Genomic DNA, 20180 nt, shown 5'->3' on the forward strand with positions numbered 1-20180 from the left:
GCTCCATTAATAAAACTCCTGTATATGTCCTTCATTCCTGCAAAATGTACATTAAGAAGAGCAATTAAGGTAATCTGGAGTTTGTTCCCTATAATCCTCAACCACACTCCACTCCCTTTCCAAAGAGCTGTCCTCACTATCAGCTTCCCTTCTACAGACCTTGCCCTCTTGTTGCCAGAACAAGGGTGATTAATGCACCAGTCTCCATCACCATGATACAGTCAGATAAACATACCATGCTGTGTATGATTTAATACTCACAATTATTCAAAATACAAACACCACAAAATCTCACCAATCTCCATTACGAAGAAGAGATCAAGAAATCGATTTCTCAGCTTCTACTTTTTATAGTCACAAAAAGTCTATAAGAACAAAAAGGTAAAAGCCCACACAGACTGAGAGGCTACTTTGTTTTACAAAAGTGTCAAGGGGGAAAAAAAGAAAAACAAAAAAAACCCCAAACCAACCATATACTTCTGCAGTTTTTTTTCAAAAGCCAGTAAAACTACACATCTTTGCTTATGTCAGTCAAGTGTAATCATCAAAACCAAAGGTTGATTTTGCTTGTAACCTACCTGAAATTGATGACAATGTTTTAAAGAGCTTCCTCATTAGATCACAGAGACATAACTAACATTTGCAAAGCATTTCACTGTGTTTTATTACAGCTCCAAGTGCTAACCCAAGGTTCAACTTTGAACACAGAGATAGCTTTCAATCAAATTCATGGAAAAACATTATATATAGTGGGTGCAATGTCAGATTAAAGCTCCGATACTTACCAGTCATCCAGCAGAGCTTCAGAGAAAACACGGGAAATTGCACCATTAACTGAGCACCAAAGCACCATTTTATTTTTCTGAACCATTAATACATTTAATATGTGTTTCTAAAGTTAGAGTGTGAAAGGGTTAAATACTTTTTGTCTTCTATTAAAAACACTCTATGTGGCAAGGCTATTAAGTTATTCTGGCATGCTCTCCACATAAAGCAGCTGCTGTACAGTATGTTTTACTTTATAAAGTATCTTTAATCAGCACACTGACTAGTTCTGTCATTTATAATTAAGGAGGTAAATGGCAGGTGCAGCATAAATTAGCAAACTGAAGTCTTTGTGAAGACTTCCAGTCATACCAATTCATTGCTTTCTAGGAACAGAAATGATGGCTTAACAGCTTTGTTGCACCAAAAACTTGACTAAGTAAGACTGTGCCAAGAAAGAGGAAGATTTACAAAACATTTACACTTCTGAAGCCTTTACTATCCTATATTACCAGATTCATTTCTTAATCTCTTCCTTCTAAAGTTAAAAACAGAAAAACATTCAGGAGCAGAAAAGCCACCCACTAAGCTCAGAGTCAGTGTTTCGGCCTTACAAATAATGCAGGGACAAGAGCAGAGGTACAGGTCAAGAGAAAGGAAAAGTGGTCTTCTTACTTGGTTTTTCCAGCCAACAACTAAGAAATTTGCTGGCCCAACACCTGGAGAAATGCTCGCACGCATAATTTAAAAACAGAGCAATGTTGTTGCAATCCCTTCCATGAATGTAAGACCACCAGTCCTACAATTACTCTCAAAAAAATTCTGCAACTGCCACCTTAATTGGCTTTGTTTGTTTTTTTTTCATAGAAGTCTGCGAGTTAAACTAAATCTCTTCTTCCCTTTAAGGCTGCAGAGGTTATTTTGGCTTGAAGGACTTTTGTAAAATTAGTTGTAAGGCTACCTTTCAGATCTTCAGAGCACATACATTCAGCATTAAGTCCTACCAGATCCATAACACTTCCAAAGTGGCAGCCACCCTCAACACCAGAACTGCTTAGTGCTGGGTTGTGGGCTGACCCCAGCCCAGAGTGCTGCATTCCCCACCTCCATTCCACCTGTTCTGCAGTCTCCAGGCACCACCACCTCAGCATGCAGCACCACTCATAAAAACAAGTGCAGCAGTGAGGCTGGAAAAATCAGTGTTCGTGGCCTCATTTGTAAACTTACAGTCTGCTGATCTCCAAGCAAACACTCTCAGATACTGCACTGGCTTTGGCCAAACTAAGACTGCAATGTGAATGGAGACAAGAAGCCCCATTTTTGGATCACTTTGAGACAAAAAGATTAACCCTTCTGAATGACACATTACCCATGCTATGCTTCAAAAGCAACTCAAATATGTGTTCTTCAGGAGTCAAGGCACAGCACTACATCAAATGATACATTACTAATACAGCAGTGGTAAAACTGTACTGAAGGGCCTTTTGCATTAATTCTAAGAGAAACCATGTGTTTCTGCCCAAATTCAGATTCCCACATCTGTCTTAAACAGAAAGCAGAATAAACACCGGGCAAAGCAACTCTACCCTGCGCTATGAACTAGCAGAGCAGCTGCAGACCTTTGTAAGATACCAACCTCTCAAATACCACAAAGCATTACACTGATTTGTGCTTCTCTGATGCTAAATGACTGTTTCTTCAGTGGGTAGATAGTGCCTTCCAGAGGCCCAGAAGTAAGCACTGCCAAGGCAAACTACAGCAATGAACTGCAGTGGATGGAAGGCATACTTACTTGTGTTTTTCTTCCAGTGCTAATTTTGAGTTAAAATTGAATCTTCTGGGAAGGAACACAATCTTTAGCTGTGTGCAGTACCCACTGCCAAACAACTTATGAAGCAGAACTGCTACTGACTCACAAATGAGTTATTCACCCATCCTCCTTCTGACAAGCAGAAAAAGTACATGGCCACAGCTGACAGAAGAGAAAACAAGATTCAAACAGAAGGATTCAGGAAGGGTAAGGAGAAGAATTTAGAAAACAACAAAGACCCTTTGTTATACTCTGCAAGAAGACACAATGACAATAAACCACTTTTAACTAGACTTAATTAATTCCATAAATGGACAGATAACAAGTTCTGTACAAACAAATCAAAAAAGCCACTAGTTATAAGCACCACAATATTTTGTTTGAGAATGCAAAATGAGATGCTGGAATTTCAATAATATTTTCAGATTAGGTACAATCAGAGTGGGTATGAAACAGCTGTTTTGAACTAGCAGAAGAGAACTTAAGGATAGGAAAAAACAGTCTGTAAGTGGGAACAAGCACCAAGTGGGAACAGATTTCAGAGTACACATGTGGGGCTTACAGAACCTGCCCTTCCAGACAGGTGTGGCTCACAGCTAAAACATTTCAGACAGCAGTAGGCAGATTTTTATGCCATCACAGTTTCAGTCCCCAGACAGGTCTAAGACAGTGAAATTCATATAAACTCTCTGAGAAGACAGCAGCCATGCCCTGCCATATGGTCTGGCACAGTTCAGCACATGGGATCAGTTACAACTATTTTCCTTTTCCCAAAATTAGCATTAAAAATAGAAGTGATAGCTTCAATTAGAAGTGAAGCAGCTTGTCAAAAGATTAAATTAGAAGCAATCAAATGTTCTGAGACAATGTAGATGGTACAAAAATTCACATTCGGTAGAGGGTATAAATACAATTAAGACTGAGAAAATAAATGAACATATAAATAAATCAATTCCTCCACTACTATGGCCCTGTGCAGTATTTACTACCAAGGTGGACAGAGAAGTGTTTATGGCATACTCACAGAATAGCATTAAAATCACATTTTCCTGTCCATGAGTTCATTTTTTTAAAAGCCTAACAGAGGCTAAGCTATCTTATGCCATTCAGAAAGCTTCACTAGCCAAGGCTGCTGCAAAATGGCAAAGCAGCTTGAAAAAGTCTGCTTTATTATTTAACTTGCTTGGGCTTAACACAAGATAATAACTTTTCTTTATGGTTCACCTTCCTCTCAGAGCTACCACAAGATTCATGGGTTCCAATTCTAAAGGTATTGTGTTCCAAATGGTGGTGGATCATTTCATATCACATGATCAACATCAACTAATCATGTTTTACATCTTTGTTTGTATATATCACTCTATGTATATATCATTCCCATGCCTTGATTTGGTGGAATCAGATTAAATGACACAACACTGGAGCTCTACAGGCAGTTATGTTATATAAAGTAATTGGATACACCAGAACGCAGTTAAAAGACAGGTCTTACTTTCCCATCCAAACAGCATAGCTTTCAGGGAGTTGTGGAACAAAAAGCATAGATCTTCCAGTATCAACATCTACTGCTCCAAAGCAGCCTGCTTCAGTTACTCCAAAAGTCCAGTGAAAGTAAGATTCCTAGGTTAAAACAAAATATATTCTTAGAAGAAAGACCTCACTTTTACCAGTTCTAAAAATACACTGTAGTACATATTAATTCCTATTTCCACATATTTGGAAGAGATCTCTTGCTTTTGGTGGGAGAGAAGTGGTTTGGGTCTAAACCTCCTCAGACTGGTTAGTTTTATGTTAGAATAATACAAATCCCTTTGTTAGAAACTGGAAAGGATCAGAGATTAATAAACTACAATAAAGAGGTTAACTCACAACAATAAACATACACTACACATTAAAATATATTCTTCCAATCTAGAATTAGGGAATGTATTATCAGGGAGAAACAATCATGTCAAAAGGGGCAAGGCAAAAGCAGACTGCAGCTTCATTGGGTTGTGAAGGCAGAGAGCTGAAGTGAAACCCCAACCTTCCCCAGAGAAGAGGAAGCTGCACCAGGAACAGCCCTTATCCAAGAATTATTTCAAGAACAAGCAAGCAAACTAAACACCTAACAATACAGGATTTAATTTTAGTAAGGACAAAAATATGCTCTAGCACCCTGAAAGGTGCATCTCCTCTAAAGCCAGACTAATAACTACATTAAGATGTGTGAGATCTAAATTAGAATTTACTGTGTTTGTTTCTTCATAACATATAACAGCTCAATTAAATTCACAAAACAAAGTGCTGCAAAAACCATGCAGGTTATGGGATATGCATAATTTGAGTTCTTTTACACCAACATCCCCAGAACATGTTAAGTCCTATTCATAACAGAAGAACACATGGGCACTTAAGGAAGAGTCTAATTTAACAAGACGCATGTTGTAAATGCCAAGATATAGGCTGCTGTTTTATAAAACCATGAAATATACTTTTCTAATAATTAATTCAGCTTAGGTCCACTGTAACATGTTCTATTACACAAGGAAGGCTGTTTTTTGGGTCACAGACTGAAAAAAATGAAGAGATATTCCACTGCTGTCTTCAAGATTAGATTCAAACACTGATGAGCAGTAAGGCCTTGAAAAGGTTTAGGCCCTTTAAACCAGATAATGAGCCTGCACTAAAGCACTGAAAGTGAGAGCAACTCAAAGCTGAAGAAGCAACATTATAAAGAAGCCAATTTATTTAAGTGAAGCAAGACAATGCATATCAGAGAGATAAAGAGAAAAAAATTTATAATCATTTAAAAATCCATGCAGTCAAAGAGTTTCTTAATTTGAAGTTTTGATTCAGCTCTTACCTGGCGAAACACAATACCAGTATCAGTGCAGTATCTCTGGGTTTCTTCTCCACCCTGCAGCAGAACAATTGAATTCTTCTGGACATCCTTATTCTGTCTCAGGCGTTCACACAGCCGCCTTCTGTTCAAGGCAAAGAGTGCTACAGGCACTTTCAGAGTCTCATTCCCCAGCCAAAAGGAGGGTCTAGGAGAGATTTTTTCGATTGACAATTAATGGCAAGGACAGTGGTTAGCACAATTTACATGCACAGTGTTCATTAGTTTAGTTCAACTCTACTAACAAGAGGCTCATCGCTCGTGGGGAAGAGATGTTGTACACACACATTCATCTCAGCCATCCAGCAGTGCTCACACAAGTGCCAGAGGAAAAAGGTGCAAACAGCAGACAAGGCTGGCTGCAGATACAGGCCACAGCACGTCCCTCAGTACATCCCTTTGGGTAATGCAGCACAGAGTGACTACAGCCCATGTCAGCTGAGGTGCAGAGAACATTAGTTCTGAGTTGCTGACAACAGAAGTGGAAGTTTACATTAAGTCTAGCTTTAAACTTCAGCAAGTCCTGGGAAACAGGGAGTGGAGAGAAAAGATGATGGATAGCAGACAAAGGACAACAGCATTTCCCATACTCACACAGGATCAGCAAATCTCTTTTCTATGTATGTATGTTTGTTCTGGAATGCACATAAGCAGCTTCAGCCTGTGACTGAACTCAAACACATGGCCACAGGAGCATGTTTTGGGTACTACTGCCGGTGCCTAAGGCAACCCAAATGTGCTGAGGCAGCCCAGAAAGTTCCTGAAAGATTGCACTCAGCAGAGCTGCAACTCCGAGGATACAGTTTAAAAGCAGAGCTCGCTGTTACTAAGTAATTTTAGATGTTGAAAGTACCTCAAGAATACATGGCTGATTCATTGACATTTGTTTCAGGTCTATAAGTGCACGTTTTGGAGCTTTACCAGTAGAAATACTATAGCTTTTGTAGGATTTGGAGCAAGGGAGGAGTTTAACCAGACATGAGAAAAATCTAAAGGCAGTTTATTTTGGGGGTGGTTTTTTATGCTTAACATAGCAAAGCTGTGCTTTGGAGCTTCAGCATTAGAGAAAATCAATAAAATTTATCCACAAATTCCTCTTATTTAAGTCCAATTTGTCCCTCTACCCCAGCTTCTCCAAGACTGACCGACTGACTGGACGGTCACTTTCTGTCAGCTATGCTTTACAGGAGAAGCCAGAAAGGTGCAGTTGACTTGTTACTGTGTTAAGATGACAAGAAATGAACCAACCACCAAAGGACTTAACCTTAGAGGAGCAAAGCTCTACATCTTAATTACTATATAGCTTTCATAGGTCATCTGAAAGGTAACCTTTGATTTATAGCTGCATGACCTCCTAAAAGACTTTATCAACCTCAGAAATGTAAACCCTATAATTTCCTACTGCAGCCACAGCATAAAAGAGCTAATAAAATACTTTACTTGCTTATAACCACTTGATGTAACAATGTAAGTAATTTTAGAAGGTAAAAGACTGCTCTTGATAATCCGATTTTCAAACTATCTGCTTACAAGTTCAGCTGATGGTGCACAAAACCCAAATGTGTTTATTTTTATTCCTTCCAACACACCCCTGACAACCCAGCACCAAGGCAGGTAATCATCACAAGGGCTGCACATTGCCTATTGCAGCACATCAGCACAGCCTGGAAGCACAACATAAGCTTTTGTTTTGGGGTAACCATGCCTGTAGGAAGAAGGAAGCAAATTCATACAATCCTAGCAAAAGCTACTGGAAGTTCTAAGTCAGATAGTAAACCTTAAATCAAAGATAGGCAAGGCTTTCCAGGTCCAAAGCTGTGGCTTACTAATTCAGCAATGCACAGAAGGCTGAAAATGCTGTTCTCCAAGCATGATCATCTCTTGGAGTAAGTACATGCAACAGCCTGGAAACCACACGCTCACCTTATGGGACATTTATAAATGGGAGCAGAGAACATCACCAGATACCCTTATACCATACGTTGCTCTCAGATCTTTGTGTCTGCTGACAAAAAAAAAAAAAAAAAAAACCAAAAAAAAAAAAAAAAAAAAAAAACAGGCAGAGGTTGTAGCACATCCTGTCTCATGTTTTGCTTCAAAGGAAGGAAAAAAGCCACCTTCATTGCAATTTTACTCACTACACACATTTGGGGATTTTTTTTCTGTGATTTATTAAAAGAAATAAAAAGGAAAAAAGAGAACTCTGACCTCTCTCCTCCAGGCCTATTCCTACACCCTGGAGTTCATAGGAAGCTGCTACAAAGGCACATTTTCATCTCCCTTAAGTCTAATAGGAATGCTTTTGTTACACTTAAAACCTTTGACAATCCAAATGGGACTCAAGGAGAAATAATTGCATCAGGCAGCAATTCATACCAGTAGCTTTACTAAGTCACTTAAATGTGCCTTTTACAGGGAACTTAATGCTAAAGCTAAAATGCATTCTAGTGCAAAATGATAGTTCTTGTACACGTTTTCTCTAAGTGAAAATGTGTTCTTCCTTGGACATAAGAGATCCCACTTTCCCTGTCTGAACATGATGCCACAGTGTGAACCCACAGAAGCGCATGGCTCTGCTGTTGTTTCAGAGATGCACAGCTTCCTTAGGGGCACGGCCTTGGTCTGATTTAAGGCTGCTGTAGAAATCACAACAGCTGAACATGCTGGACCCTGCAGCAAGGGCTGCAGGACCCGAGGGCTGGGCTGGGCTGAGTGCTGCTGCAAATCCTGCTGTGTTCTCACGTTCTCTGCTGAGCACTCATGTTAATTCACATCTCCGACAGAGTGAGCTTGCCAGAAAATACACCTACTTTCACAAGTGGAATTCTGCAGAGAAAACCAGCTAGTTTTTAGAGAGGACATTCAACTTAGAGGAGTCTGCTTCCTCTTTTTTTCTCCTGCAAGCACCCAGATACCAAACTGATGGCATTCCCATGGATGGACTGACAACACAGCAGAACACCCACAGGTGCTGCTTTGCCTCTGCCTTTGCAAGAGATCCAGTCACTTGACACACATGAGCCATGCTTGAGCTCTCCACAGCTAACACAGCTCTTTTCAGAGACAATACCAACAGGGGCATTTAAGTCTTACAAAAAGGTGTATGGCTGGACACCCAGCTTTCCATAGCAAATAAAAATTGGGAAACAGAACTCTCATAATACTCAAGATTCACTAGAAAAAAGGTCACACATAGGACTGACTGTTCAATGACTTGCAGTAAATTGTAGTAAATTGAGTGAGTACACATATTTAACTGCCTCACATGTGTATCAACCCTACAAACACACATGCAATTACACTGTAAGCAGTGTAAATTTGCCTTGGAACAAAACTGCCACAAAAATTCTCTCTAGGGAAGAAACTACAAGCTTTTCATTTTGGTCCATGATCTCTAATCATTCAGTTATATCCCAAAAGACACACAAATCACAGAATCATAGAACGGGCTGGACCAGAACAGACTTTAAAGATCACCTTGTCCTACGTCCCTGTCATGGGCAAGGACATCTCCCACTAGACCAGGCTGCCCAAGGCATTGCACAGCCTGGCCTTCAACACTGACAATGCTGGGGCATCCACAACTCCCTGGGCAATCTGTTCCAGCATCTTACTACTCCTGCAGTTAAGAACTTCCTCCTAATATCCAGCCTAAATTTCCACTCTTTCAGTTTCTACCCATTACTCCTTGCCCTATCACTCCAGCTCCCATGAACAGTCCCTCTCCAGTTTCCCTGTAGCCCCTTCAGATACTGGAAGGTGCTGTGAATCTCCACACAGCCTCCTCCTTTCCTGAACATCCCCATTTTTCTCAGTTTGTCTTCTTATAAGAGGCACTTCAGTCCTCTGATCAACTCCGTGCTTCAGCAGAGTTATCAGAATTGAAGTAATACAACACATTGGCTGGTCCTTCAAGGTCGGTTTCTTCTGTTAGCACAAGGACTCCAGCAACTCCAGCCACAAACTCAACCCAAAACTCTCATGTGAAGTTACACATTTAATAAAGAAAGGTATTTGATACAAGCATTGCTTTGTGGTGCATGCATCTTTGAAGCTATGCGGGCTTCTGCAAATAAACCTTAGCTGGTGTCAAAAGTTGATAGCTGCAAGAACAAAACAGGGCAAGAAAAGCTCAGCTCCCTTGTTTTCTCCAGCCTCGTACCAGCATTCAACCACTGCTCAATCTGGTAAAGCCTCCCACAGTAGCTGACAGTTTCCTGCTGCTGTCACATACAATTTTTATGATCATTTAGGCCCAAGCTTACAGACAGGCTGTTCTATTTTATTATACTGCAAGTGAAATATAGCTAGGAACATTAAACTACATCTGTTTCTTTAAAGGAAATTTTTATTTTGCCTGGAGCTCCTGATTGTCAATGCTTACTTCAGAAGTTTTATATTTTAGAAAGCATACATTCTGGCACTACATGATTCATCTAATGTTTTGGATTTGTTGTAAAGCGATCACCAGAACACACTGGTAACCAGAACTCCCATTTTATCTCTGGTTTTCCTCCCATTTTTCAGTTAACCTTTTGTACTTCTCATCTTACTGAGCAGAAAATTCACAGACTGCCATTTCTGTTCTACTGATATCCCAGAGAGATCCAGATTTCAGTGAAGATGAGAAACCACTGAAACTATTTTCCAGTACATTTTCACTTATTTATTTTTTTTTGTTTTGAGCAATGGATTCATCAACATCAGCCTGAAGCCTAAACAATTTTCAACACTGTTGCCACATCCCATACTTGAAGCACAAGAGGCTTACGCTAACAACAGCACAAGGAAACAGCAACTATGACTGTTCAAGGTATAAAACGGGTATTTTCTTCAACTCAGTGCTTCCTGTAAAGTTGACGCCTTGAAGTCCCGGCGTTTCTCCACGTTCTTCCTACCAGCCCAGCCCAGGTGGGAGCTCCCGGGGCAGGGAACGCCCGGACAGCGCTGGGGACACCAGAGCCCGAGGGGACCCCCAGGGCACAGCCCCGGGTCACAGCCGAGCCCCGGCCCGACCCGCCTTCAGCAACTTTGGAAACTCCCCCCTTCGTTTAGATACAGTTATAATGACACCTTCTTATAGCACGGGAAGAAATGGCTGAATTTTGCTATAAGACGTGGGAAAAATCTTGTGATTAGTAATCCCAGCCACCTTTAAGCATCGCTTCCAAACCTGAGACAACTTAAAGGATAACGCACGGCTGGGGCCGAGACACTGCGAGCCAACCCTCCCGCGGGACCCTCCACAGCTCTCTCACTCAAAACCCGAAACCTTTTCGGGGAGCCCCGGGTCCGGCGCACGTACCCGGCGCCAGCCCATGCCCTGCCTGCCCGGCCCGGGACACCGCCGGCCCACCGGGGCCCCCGCGAGCGCCGTGCCCGTCGCAGGGAGCGGGGAGCCGGCGGTCCGGGGCTCCCGGGGCCGGTCCGGCGCGCACTCACCCCGCCGCGCACTCACCCCGCCGCCGCAGCCATGTTCGCTCGCCGGCCCTGCGCTGTCATGTGACGGCGGCGGCGCCTCAGCGCGGGGCGGGCGGAACGGCCCCGCCGTGCTTCCGTGACAGCCCGCCGCCCTGCCCTCACAGCCCCGCCGTGCTTCCGTGACAGCCCCGCCGTGCTTCCGTGACAGCCCCGCCGCTCTGCCCTCACAGCCCCGCCGTGCTTCCGTGACAGCCCCGCCGCCCTGCCCTCACGGCCCTGCCCTCACAGCCCCGCCGCTCTGCCCTCACGGCCCTGCCCTCACGGCCCTGCCCTCACAGCCCCTCACGGCCCCGCCGCCCTGCCCTCACAGCCCTGCCCTCACAGCCCCGCCGCTCTGCCCTCACGGCCCTGCCCTCACGGCCCTGCCCTCACAGCCCCTCACGGCCCCGCCGCCCTGCCCTCACAGCCCTGCCCTCACGGCCCCTCATCGCCCTGCCCTCACGGCCCTGCCCTCACGGCCCCGCCGCCCTGCCCTCACGGCCCCGCCCTCACGGCCCCGCCACCCCGCCCTCACAGCCCTGCCCTCACGGCCCCTCATCGCCCTGCCCTCACGGCCCTGCCCTCACGGCCCCGCCACCCCGCCCTCACAGCCCCGCCCTCACAGCCCTGCCCTCACGGCCCTGCCCTCACGGCCCCGCCACCCTGCCCTCACAGCCCCGCCCTCATAGCCCTGCCCTCACGGCCCTGCCCTCACGGCCCCGCCACCCCGCCCTCACAGCCCCGCCCTCACAGCCTTGCCCTCACAGCCCTGCCCTCACAGCCCCGCCCTCACGGCCCTGCCCTCACGGCCCCGCCACCCTGCCCTCACAGCCCCGCCCTCACGGCCCTGCCCTCACAGCCCCGCCCTCACAGCCCCGCCCTCACAGCCCCGCCCTCACAGCCCTGCCCTCACGGCCCCGCCACCCCGCCCTCACAGCCCCGCCCTCACAGCCCTGCCCTCACGGCCCTGCCCTCACGGCCCCGCCACCCCGCCCTCACAGCCCCGCCCTCACAGCCCCGCCCTCACAGCCCTGCCCTCACAGCCCCGCCCTCACAGCCCTGCCCTCATAGCCCTGCCCTCACGGCCCTGCCCTCACGGCCCCGCCACCCTGCCCTCACAGCCCTGCCCTCACGGCCCTGCCCTCACGGCCCCGCCACCCTGCCCTCACAGCCCTGCCCTCACGGCCCCGCCGCCCTAGGCCGGGCTGGCACCGCCCCGGTGCCCCCGAGCCCGGTGGGTGCCGTCCGGAGGGACCGTCTGCGGCTGCTCCGGCCCGTTCCGCCCTTGCTGACTTCTAAGGAACGGTTCCGGGTCTCGAAGCCAATATCACATAACGTAAATACAGCCTTTTACAGGGACTGCTGCCCTACCGCTCACCTCATCTCAATTAATGGTTGTTCAGAAATCCACTTGGTGTGCAGTTCTACTGTAATCGCTGGAAGAGATGTTTTCCACCTGCATTTTGAAGTGGTGAAGGTGGTTAACAGTAGCCTTGGGGCATGATGTGCTGGAGCCATCACCAGCCCTTGGGCTTGCTCCACTCTGTTGTGTTTATCCTATTCACACAGATTTCATCAGTACCCAAAATTACTCGTTCTTGCCTCAAAATTACTTGTTCTTGCTTCAAGATTACAAGATAACTGAAGAAACTATTATAGTGCAGGGTTCACATACCAAGTAACTCAATGCAGTTGCAAAAGCAAATACCCAGGAGCATGAAACACAAGAATGAGAGATTGCAGCTCTGCTCCGTGACCTGAACACCGGCTCCTCTGCTGTGTGCAGCAATAAAGCAGCAATAAATGCAGCTCTGGGCAGGCAGGTAACCCTCCCTCCCTGGAAAGGAAATGTGAGTCCTTGCTCTAGGGCTGCTCAACTGCTCTGTTGTTCTGTCACTGATCTCAAAAGAAAGCACTGTGGTACCTGAAATACTTGGCTGCTGCACACGGAGGGTCTGCTTCCACCACAAACGCTTCAGAAAGACAGGAATGCCGGACAGTGCAAAGGCAGAGTATGATCATAAAATACGTGGAGCTTAAAGTTCATGTGTGTTATGAAAAATCAGTGCACTCTTACTAAGACATGCACAATTAAACCCCTTTTTCTCGTTTAGTCATATTGTCCTCTAGAAGTTGCAAGAAAATTGCAGCTACTCATGCACAGCTGGCTCTGGAGTGGTGTGTGAGAGCTGCAGAGCAGTCACAGGCAAGGATTGATTTCAGAAAGTCTGGATAGGCACATGTAAACTGATAAAATTAGAAAAGTCAAGCAGTTGTTCTCTAGCTCTTTATGTTTTTATGTCCAAGAGTCAGAGATCTTTAGTACAAAATACATAATGAAAAGTTTATTTCATGAACTGCACATTTGACAAGTAACAATACTTATTTTGGCCCCATTTTAGAAATAATTGATAAGTTGTTGATTTTCAAGAAACTTCCCTCAGTTTTAGCAGACTGAAAAAAACACCAAACAGTGAAATGTAGTGAAATATTTTACTGCTTTCAGTTCCCCAGAGGGGCTTCTTTCTGCTTAGGTTCCAGCAGAACCACTGGGAGGAGGCTGGGAAGCTCACTTTGTTTTTCCTTCTCCTCTCAGGACTAAAGAGAAAAGACTAAAGCCTTAAAGGTGGTCTTCCAAATACTGCCATTAGTAGCTTTGGGCATTCATCCTTCCCTGCTCCCCTTTGCCTACCCCTACACTTGGTCTCTCTAGAGTAAAGGTCTCCTGCATTGTAGTATCTGCTCTCTAAAATGGGTTTTCTGGGTCTCTTTCCTGTTTTTTTAATTTCCTTCCTGGTCATTTTACATGCCTTCCAAAAACAACCACCACATTTAGAAGTTACCTGAAGTGTATTAAATCTCAGCAGGCATTAAGACTACATTCGTTAGGGGGGAAAAAAATCCTGTTTGTCTATCTCAGGATTTGAAAGAATGAAACTCCTACACTGTGCACAACTTAAACTCATTTGCAAGGTGTCTATACTTGCAATGCCAGCCACAGGAATGACACTGGCTGCCAGACTGGGAGCAAGCCCAGCTTTATTGCACACATGGGTAATTCTGATTCTTTCCATGCTGCAATTAACTCTGCATCTGAGAGGAGTAAATCTTAACACCTGAGAGGCTGAGTTTAGAACACTCCCCTCTACACCCAGGTCTGACTGACCATTACTGTCACTCATCTCCCAGTAGGACTCTCAGTGAGCAAGAACATCCTTTCTCATGCTGAAGGCCTGATTTTGCAATTCAGGCAGCTTCAAGATTACCACTGTAGCAATTTGGATGTACAAGAGATGCAAGACTGCAGCATGTGATGAGATTCTCCACTAGCCCTCTGTATTTCAACTGTTCATACTGCTGTCCAGGCAGGATCTTAGAGTTCAGCACCATCAGTGCTGATTGCTTCTACTATCGCAGCTGAAAAGAAATAATATTAGGTTTATAAACTTCCTATTATTACATGAAAATTACACAGCTGTTGTGAATACAGGTCAAGGCATTTGCTCCTGGTTTTAGAGTACAATAGATGAAAATCCAAAGTTAGCAAGAACAGGTGCAGTCCAAATATGAGCTAGTGGAAAAGGAAGGATGCTGCAGCTATATTCACAACATGTGCTCTGGGATCATCACCTCTCCTTCTGCCCTCCAGCCTAGAGTGGTGTCAAATACTGGAGCTAAACACTGTCTGACTGCTGCAGTGTCTGAACTTCTCTCCTGCTTTGGGAAAATGCAGTTGTTGAGAGACCAAATCACCTAGGACTGCTGTGCAGGATCACAGAGCCACACCGAGAACACGATACCACAGAAAAATCTCAAGCTGCCAATACCATGACATGAAGTGGGGAGCAGGGTCTAATACTCAGTGACTAAGGTCATCCTCTCTAGTAAATCCTTACTTGATCTATGATTTCAATACAAGTTTCAACTGATTTTCTAAGTATCCAGAAAGCTTCCATAGCATACGTGCCATCAGAAAAACAGAAATAATGGGAAATGCTGATTTATCAGCACAGGAATTGTTCTTATTTCAGATTGATCTGTTTTTTCTGCTGGTTATTCCTCCAAAATTTTGGAAGGTAGAATTTTGCTGGCTGAAATACTCTGTGACCCTCTTCACTTGGGTGGGGGAAGCACTGGCTAGGCAAAGAACAACAGATAGATTTTGTACATATTTGAGTCAAAGTCTTGCATACATTGTAGGATCAGCTGTTGGTCCAAAGTAATTATACGGACTGGTATGTTAAAATGTGTTAATACTGTGGGGTTTTTTAGCAGAATCATTCTATAGGGACCCCTACTGCCTTTGTTTGATATAATGGCCTTAAGTCTTTAATGTGGAATTAAGATTACAAAGTGCCTTCAAAGCAATGGATTGAAGAAAAGCATCTGCATTTGGCATTTTCATCATGAAACTATTTTTAGTAAATTTTCCCTCAAGCACTAAATGTATACTGATGTATTGATCTTCTGGATCTTGAAATGAAAGTGTGATTTTCCCAAAGCTTGCTTGAACTAAATTATTATAAGACAAGAAAGGTAAATCATTACATTACCTCATTACTCTCACCATTGACTTTCAGTTAAGAGTAAGAAAATCTAGTATATTCAAAATGTGCCCATCAAGGATCATGCAGTCTAAGGTAGCTTCTCCAGCTAGTGTTTGATCTTCACAAAAATGTATAATTTTCTTTTTAGATTCATTAGTATAGACTGTAATTGTTTCATTTAAATCAATCTGCCCACCAGTATTTATAATTTGCTGCCACAGAAACTCCTAGCTCATCAAAATGTATTAAAACAGCACTATCAAAACTGCTTCAAAGGCTTCCTTTATTAGAGGTTTGGGTTGTCAGGTTTTTTTTAAGAATTAGTTGCCAATATGATGTTCTCTGTAATGTTCCTTTCATATCTCTGGCAGGTTGAAAGAATCAATTTTTGTATATTGCAACATATTGCTTTGCTTCAATAAAAGGAGACTTCTCAATGATTTTTTTTTCAGTCTGTTTGCTCATTGCTCAGTTTTTTTGCTAATCCACAGGCCAGGAAGACACAGTTTATGTCTGTCTCTGTGTGTCCTTTGCCTAGTGCCCACTAACATGGCTTCTGGTTTTCAAAGAATTGGGTGTACTTGTACTGCTTTAAAAATGTGACATGAGTGCAGTTCAGTCATGGCTAATTGCCAGGTATGAGAGATAGGCCACTATCCTGTAAGTCCTTTATTATAACTGATACTAGTTAGCATGATAGATGAGCATTTTTGTTTATTCTAAGTAAGTTTTAATGAACAACCTGTAGTGAAATTTTGCAACAGTGGGTTTGGGATATGAACGTAACCAGTATCACTGAAGCCATTACCCCAACAGCATCACCAAAGTTACAGCAGACACCACATCTGAGAACAAAAAATTCCTTCATGTTACTCATAATCTATTTCTTCAGTATTTCTCACTTTCAAAAGCACAGCCTCTTTTACAATGAAGAGTGGCTGTATTTTGAAGGGCACAACCAAAGGGGCTTTGCACCACCTTCTATGGCAGGAGCATGAGAAGAGGCTGATGGAGCTTCTGTACTGTTACACAGAATTTGTCTAGGCTGCACGAATGAACACGTGCCTTTGGTACAATGGGAAAGCACTCCTTCTCTTGCAGGCTCCCTGTGGAACCTTGCACTTACCTGGACCCTTGCAATATATTGTACAGTTTTAATACAGAACAGCTTTACAACACTTACTTTTTCTCTCATTAGTGTCTGCATAACATACTCTCCACCCATGCATAACAAATCCCTAAACAAGCTTATAATACACATATGTAAATATTTTCTCAAAAGATTAATGCCTTGAGATTAAGATCCATATCTTCACACCAATTTGAAGTCAGATTTCTTGCTTCTTTTGGTAGGAAAATCCTCTTTAATTATTGTTTATCTGGAATGTATTTTTCACTCTGAAATCTTACAATAATATTGTAAGCCACTGGTTTATCAAGATCTGTATTTTGTTGATGATGAAGAAATTGCTCTCTCTTACCCAGACATACTAGAGTCATCTGAAGTTTTCTTTCAGGCTTTGCACGGGCAGCATCTCTTTTTCTGCTTGAAACAGTCCTACCCTCCTTGCTAGGAAAGAAAGGCATGCTTGTGATGCTGCCCTCTAACGCCAGGAACCATTGCTCCTGTAGCTTTTCCTTTCGTGTGGCTGCTTTGCAGAGTGGCAACAGTCACTAGGAATGACAGCAAGGTTGCCACGGAGCCACGTCTGCCACCGCATGAACTCAGCCCTTCCCGGCCAAAAGTCATCAGTGCTGGTGCCCCAAAGTATCTCCCAGCGCTGGCCCTCAGTGCCAACTGCAGATGATGAGATAAATTACTTCCTTTTCCTGCAAACCAGTCATCTAATCTCCTCTGCATCTGACTGGAAATTTCACCCAGCTGGCTCCTGCCTTCAATTTAAACCCATGAAACCCCCAAATGATAAGAAACTGGCCATCAGATTATCTAATCATAGTCTATGTCCTGGGACTTCAGCACTTTTTCAGTTTGGTCAGACCACTTACACTACCCAGTGTCCAAAGCCCCCTCTCATGAGCCAGCATTAACCTGGGAGCTTAGGAAGGAGAGGGAGACTGTGCAATAGCATACTAGAGGACAGAGAGGATTAAAAAACTAGAGCTTGTGAATCAGAGAATTCAATTATCTTTTGAACTGTAAAAAAAAAGGGCTGTTTTACACAACCACTGTCTCCCCTAAAGACATTATACAGCCTCTCTTCAGGCAGTGGAAACTGTGCCAAAAGCCCAAAGTTCACTAAGGATGTAAATCCGCCTCTTTGCCTTTTAATGAATCAACTGACATTTATTTTAAAAACGGGTCATATTTCCAGGCATTTTTCAAAGACTACCAGTTTGATGAGCATGTGACTCACTTTATTGCAGAGATAGCCCTTATTTGCAGAGTGTTTCTCTAGGGGTACAAGCTGGCACCTCCCTGCACAAGTCATACTGGGCACAGGTATCTATCTACAAGGTGACTTGGATGCATGCATGAAAATTAGGCTCAATGAAAATCAACTTGGGCAACAAAAATAATATCTACAGTCGCCATCTTCTGCTGCCTAGGCTCTAAATTCAGATCTCATTGTCTGTTTTTAATTTTGCAGTCATTAATATGGAGGTGATTTCTAAGAAATTATTATTTGCCATCTCAAAAAAGCTTTTCTTCTAAGCTACCCTTTGGTTCTGTACAAGTTTAAGCTTTTATGACGACAGCTTATCTTGGTTCATGTCAGCACTAGCAGTGTTAATGTCATGTGTGCAAAGGAGATTCAGAAGGGAAGCTCAAAGAATGTTTATGGTTTAACTGTGTGTGTGTCTGATATTTCCAAGCATCCTGTGTTTCAGGTGGCATCTGTCTGCATCCTTGAGAATAAAAAGTCTCACACAATTTCATTGAAGTGGTGGTACAGCTGTGCCATTTTTTCTGCCTCAAGCCCTGACAGGCATCTTTTTTTGCTTGTATGCAAGGGCCCTGTTTGAACTGTTGCTTGGTGTCCTTGCTTTGTAGGCTGGCAGGAGAGACTTTGGGGTTTTTTGGTTTGGTTGTGTTTTCATTTTCAGAAAAAGTGGTCACTTTTTTCCATCTGTTACTGTTGACAGCAATAACTTCTCTAGTCCAGGCTGCCATGATGGCCAGAGACAAAGGATTCTGCTTCAGAAGACTGTGTGGATTCTCACTGAGTCCCAGAACTGGGGAGATGCCAAGCAGCAATAAAGTGCAGGCTTCACCCTAGGATGCTGTTATGGCAGCCTGCTCCCCTCCAACCCCAGCTTCTTCTCAGAAGTGATAACTGTTAGGGGATAATGCTGAGTATCAGGAGGTCTAAAGCAGGTATGAACCAGAACAGTTCCGATATTAAACGTGACTTAACAGTGCTCATTTAGGACATGGGTTTGTTTACTTCCTGCTGATGGCATGTTTAACTCTGCAGCACCCCTTTGGTGACACCACCCTTACTCTGGTATGAGTAAGGGCCAAAAAGGAATAGCAGTGCTTTCCCAAGACTGTGAAGAGGTAATTTTCATTTGTTTCCAAAGATATAAAAAACAGAGAAGGAAAACCTCTTCAGGCTCAGGCTTTTTTCTCAAATCACACCTTGGGCATTAGGGTACCATCCACCAGCTCATCAGCTGTGGGCTGTGCCCATCTCCCTTGCTGTGTGAAGTCTTCCCAGTTTCACTTTTCTGCAGTAAGAATGGGAAAACAAATCACTGAGCCACACAGCAAAGTAGGCCAAATGACATGCTGACTAATGGTGCTTTGACATCATTCAACAGATTTTATAGAGATTGAGGTCCCATAAGAAATTTGTCAGCAGTAGTTTAGGAAATACTTACAGAAGATTTGCAGAGTTAACAGCTTTGTGGGTGTTTGCTGTTTGGCTATCTACCTAAACAAACAGCTGGTGCAGTTGGAATCAAGTCAGCAGAGTTGTTACTAATTTAGATTCTTTGGGCATGTCTCTGCTCCAGGCACAGAAATGACTGTGCTGGAGCATACTGGTACCCTAGCTATTTTTAAAGCACCTAGCTTGGTACTGGAGGAAATCAGTTAAAGTAGCACAGAGCTCATCATAAATTCATTTACCCAGCCTTTTGGCTTAAATATTAGTGCCAGCAGGATTAACTAAACCCTTTTAAAATGAGAAAAAGGAGATAAAAGGACTTGTTTCAGCAATAGTCTGATTCAAAGAGAAAACTCACAGTTGCTCACTCTAGGATCTATGGCAGGATACATTGCTGAAGACAAGAAGACAAAAACCTTGAATTTGCTGTAGTGGACAGTGAGGTGGGGATGGGGGTGCAAGGAGCCAGTAAATACAGTGTCTGCTGTGGAGAAGGGTCTGGCCTTCACTGTGAATCCTCCATGTCACTGCAAATGGAAAATGCCACATGGAAATGAAGGAGAGACTCCTATTAATAAAGAGTCACTGGGGTAATGTGCGCTAGAAGAGGAGGAGGGATTGTGTCTAGACATAGCTGCAAGAGCTCTGACTTACTGCTTCTGGAAGATTTTTCTAACTCCAGTGTCAAAGTTCAGGGACCTTTCCCACACTGCCAGTGCTAGCTGGCAGAACCACCCCTTTGTAATGATTTCTTTTTAACAGTGACTAGCTTCATGCATGTGAGTCTTGCCTGTTAGGAGCTGGTCAGATAGGCAGGAAATAGCCCAAGGCAGTCAAGTGCTCACTATGTGGTAACTTCTGGCCAC

The 20180-nt window shown here is 43.8% G+C and overlaps 2 protein-coding genes across 4 annotated transcripts in view; one reads left to right on the forward strand and one right to left on the reverse strand.

Moving 5' to 3' along the window:
* Positions 1–10931, reverse strand: part of PEPD (peptidase D) — a 136515-nt gene extending 125584 nt beyond the window's left edge. For 2 of the 3 annotated variants that reach the window (XM_062500030.1, XM_062500029.1), the window contains exons 1-3: positions 10915–10931; positions 5421–5604; positions 4068–4195 (exon numbers count right to left, since the gene is read on the reverse strand). In XM_062500030.1, coding sequence (XP_062356014.1) covers positions 4068–4195; positions 5421–5604; positions 10915–10931 — 329 coding nt within the window. The remainder of the gene's footprint in view (positions 1–4067; positions 4196–5420; positions 5605–10914) is intronic. The other variant, XM_062500032.1, reaches the window with a different exon arrangement.
* LOC134048144 (basic proline-rich protein-like) overlaps positions 10930–20180 on the forward strand; it is a 52790-nt gene continuing 43539 nt past the window's right edge. The window contains exons 1-2 of the mRNA XM_062499742.1: positions 10930–10953; positions 11086–12252. Coding sequence (XP_062355726.1) covers positions 10930–10953; positions 11086–12252 — 1191 coding nt within the window. The remainder of the gene's footprint in view (positions 10954–11085; positions 12253–20180) is intronic.

The sequence above is a fragment of the Cinclus cinclus genome, chromosome 11, assembly GCF_963662255.1.
Source record: "Cinclus cinclus chromosome 11, bCinCin1.1, whole genome shotgun sequence".
Taxonomy (NCBI): Eukaryota; Metazoa; Chordata; class Aves; order Passeriformes; family Cinclidae; genus Cinclus; species Cinclus cinclus.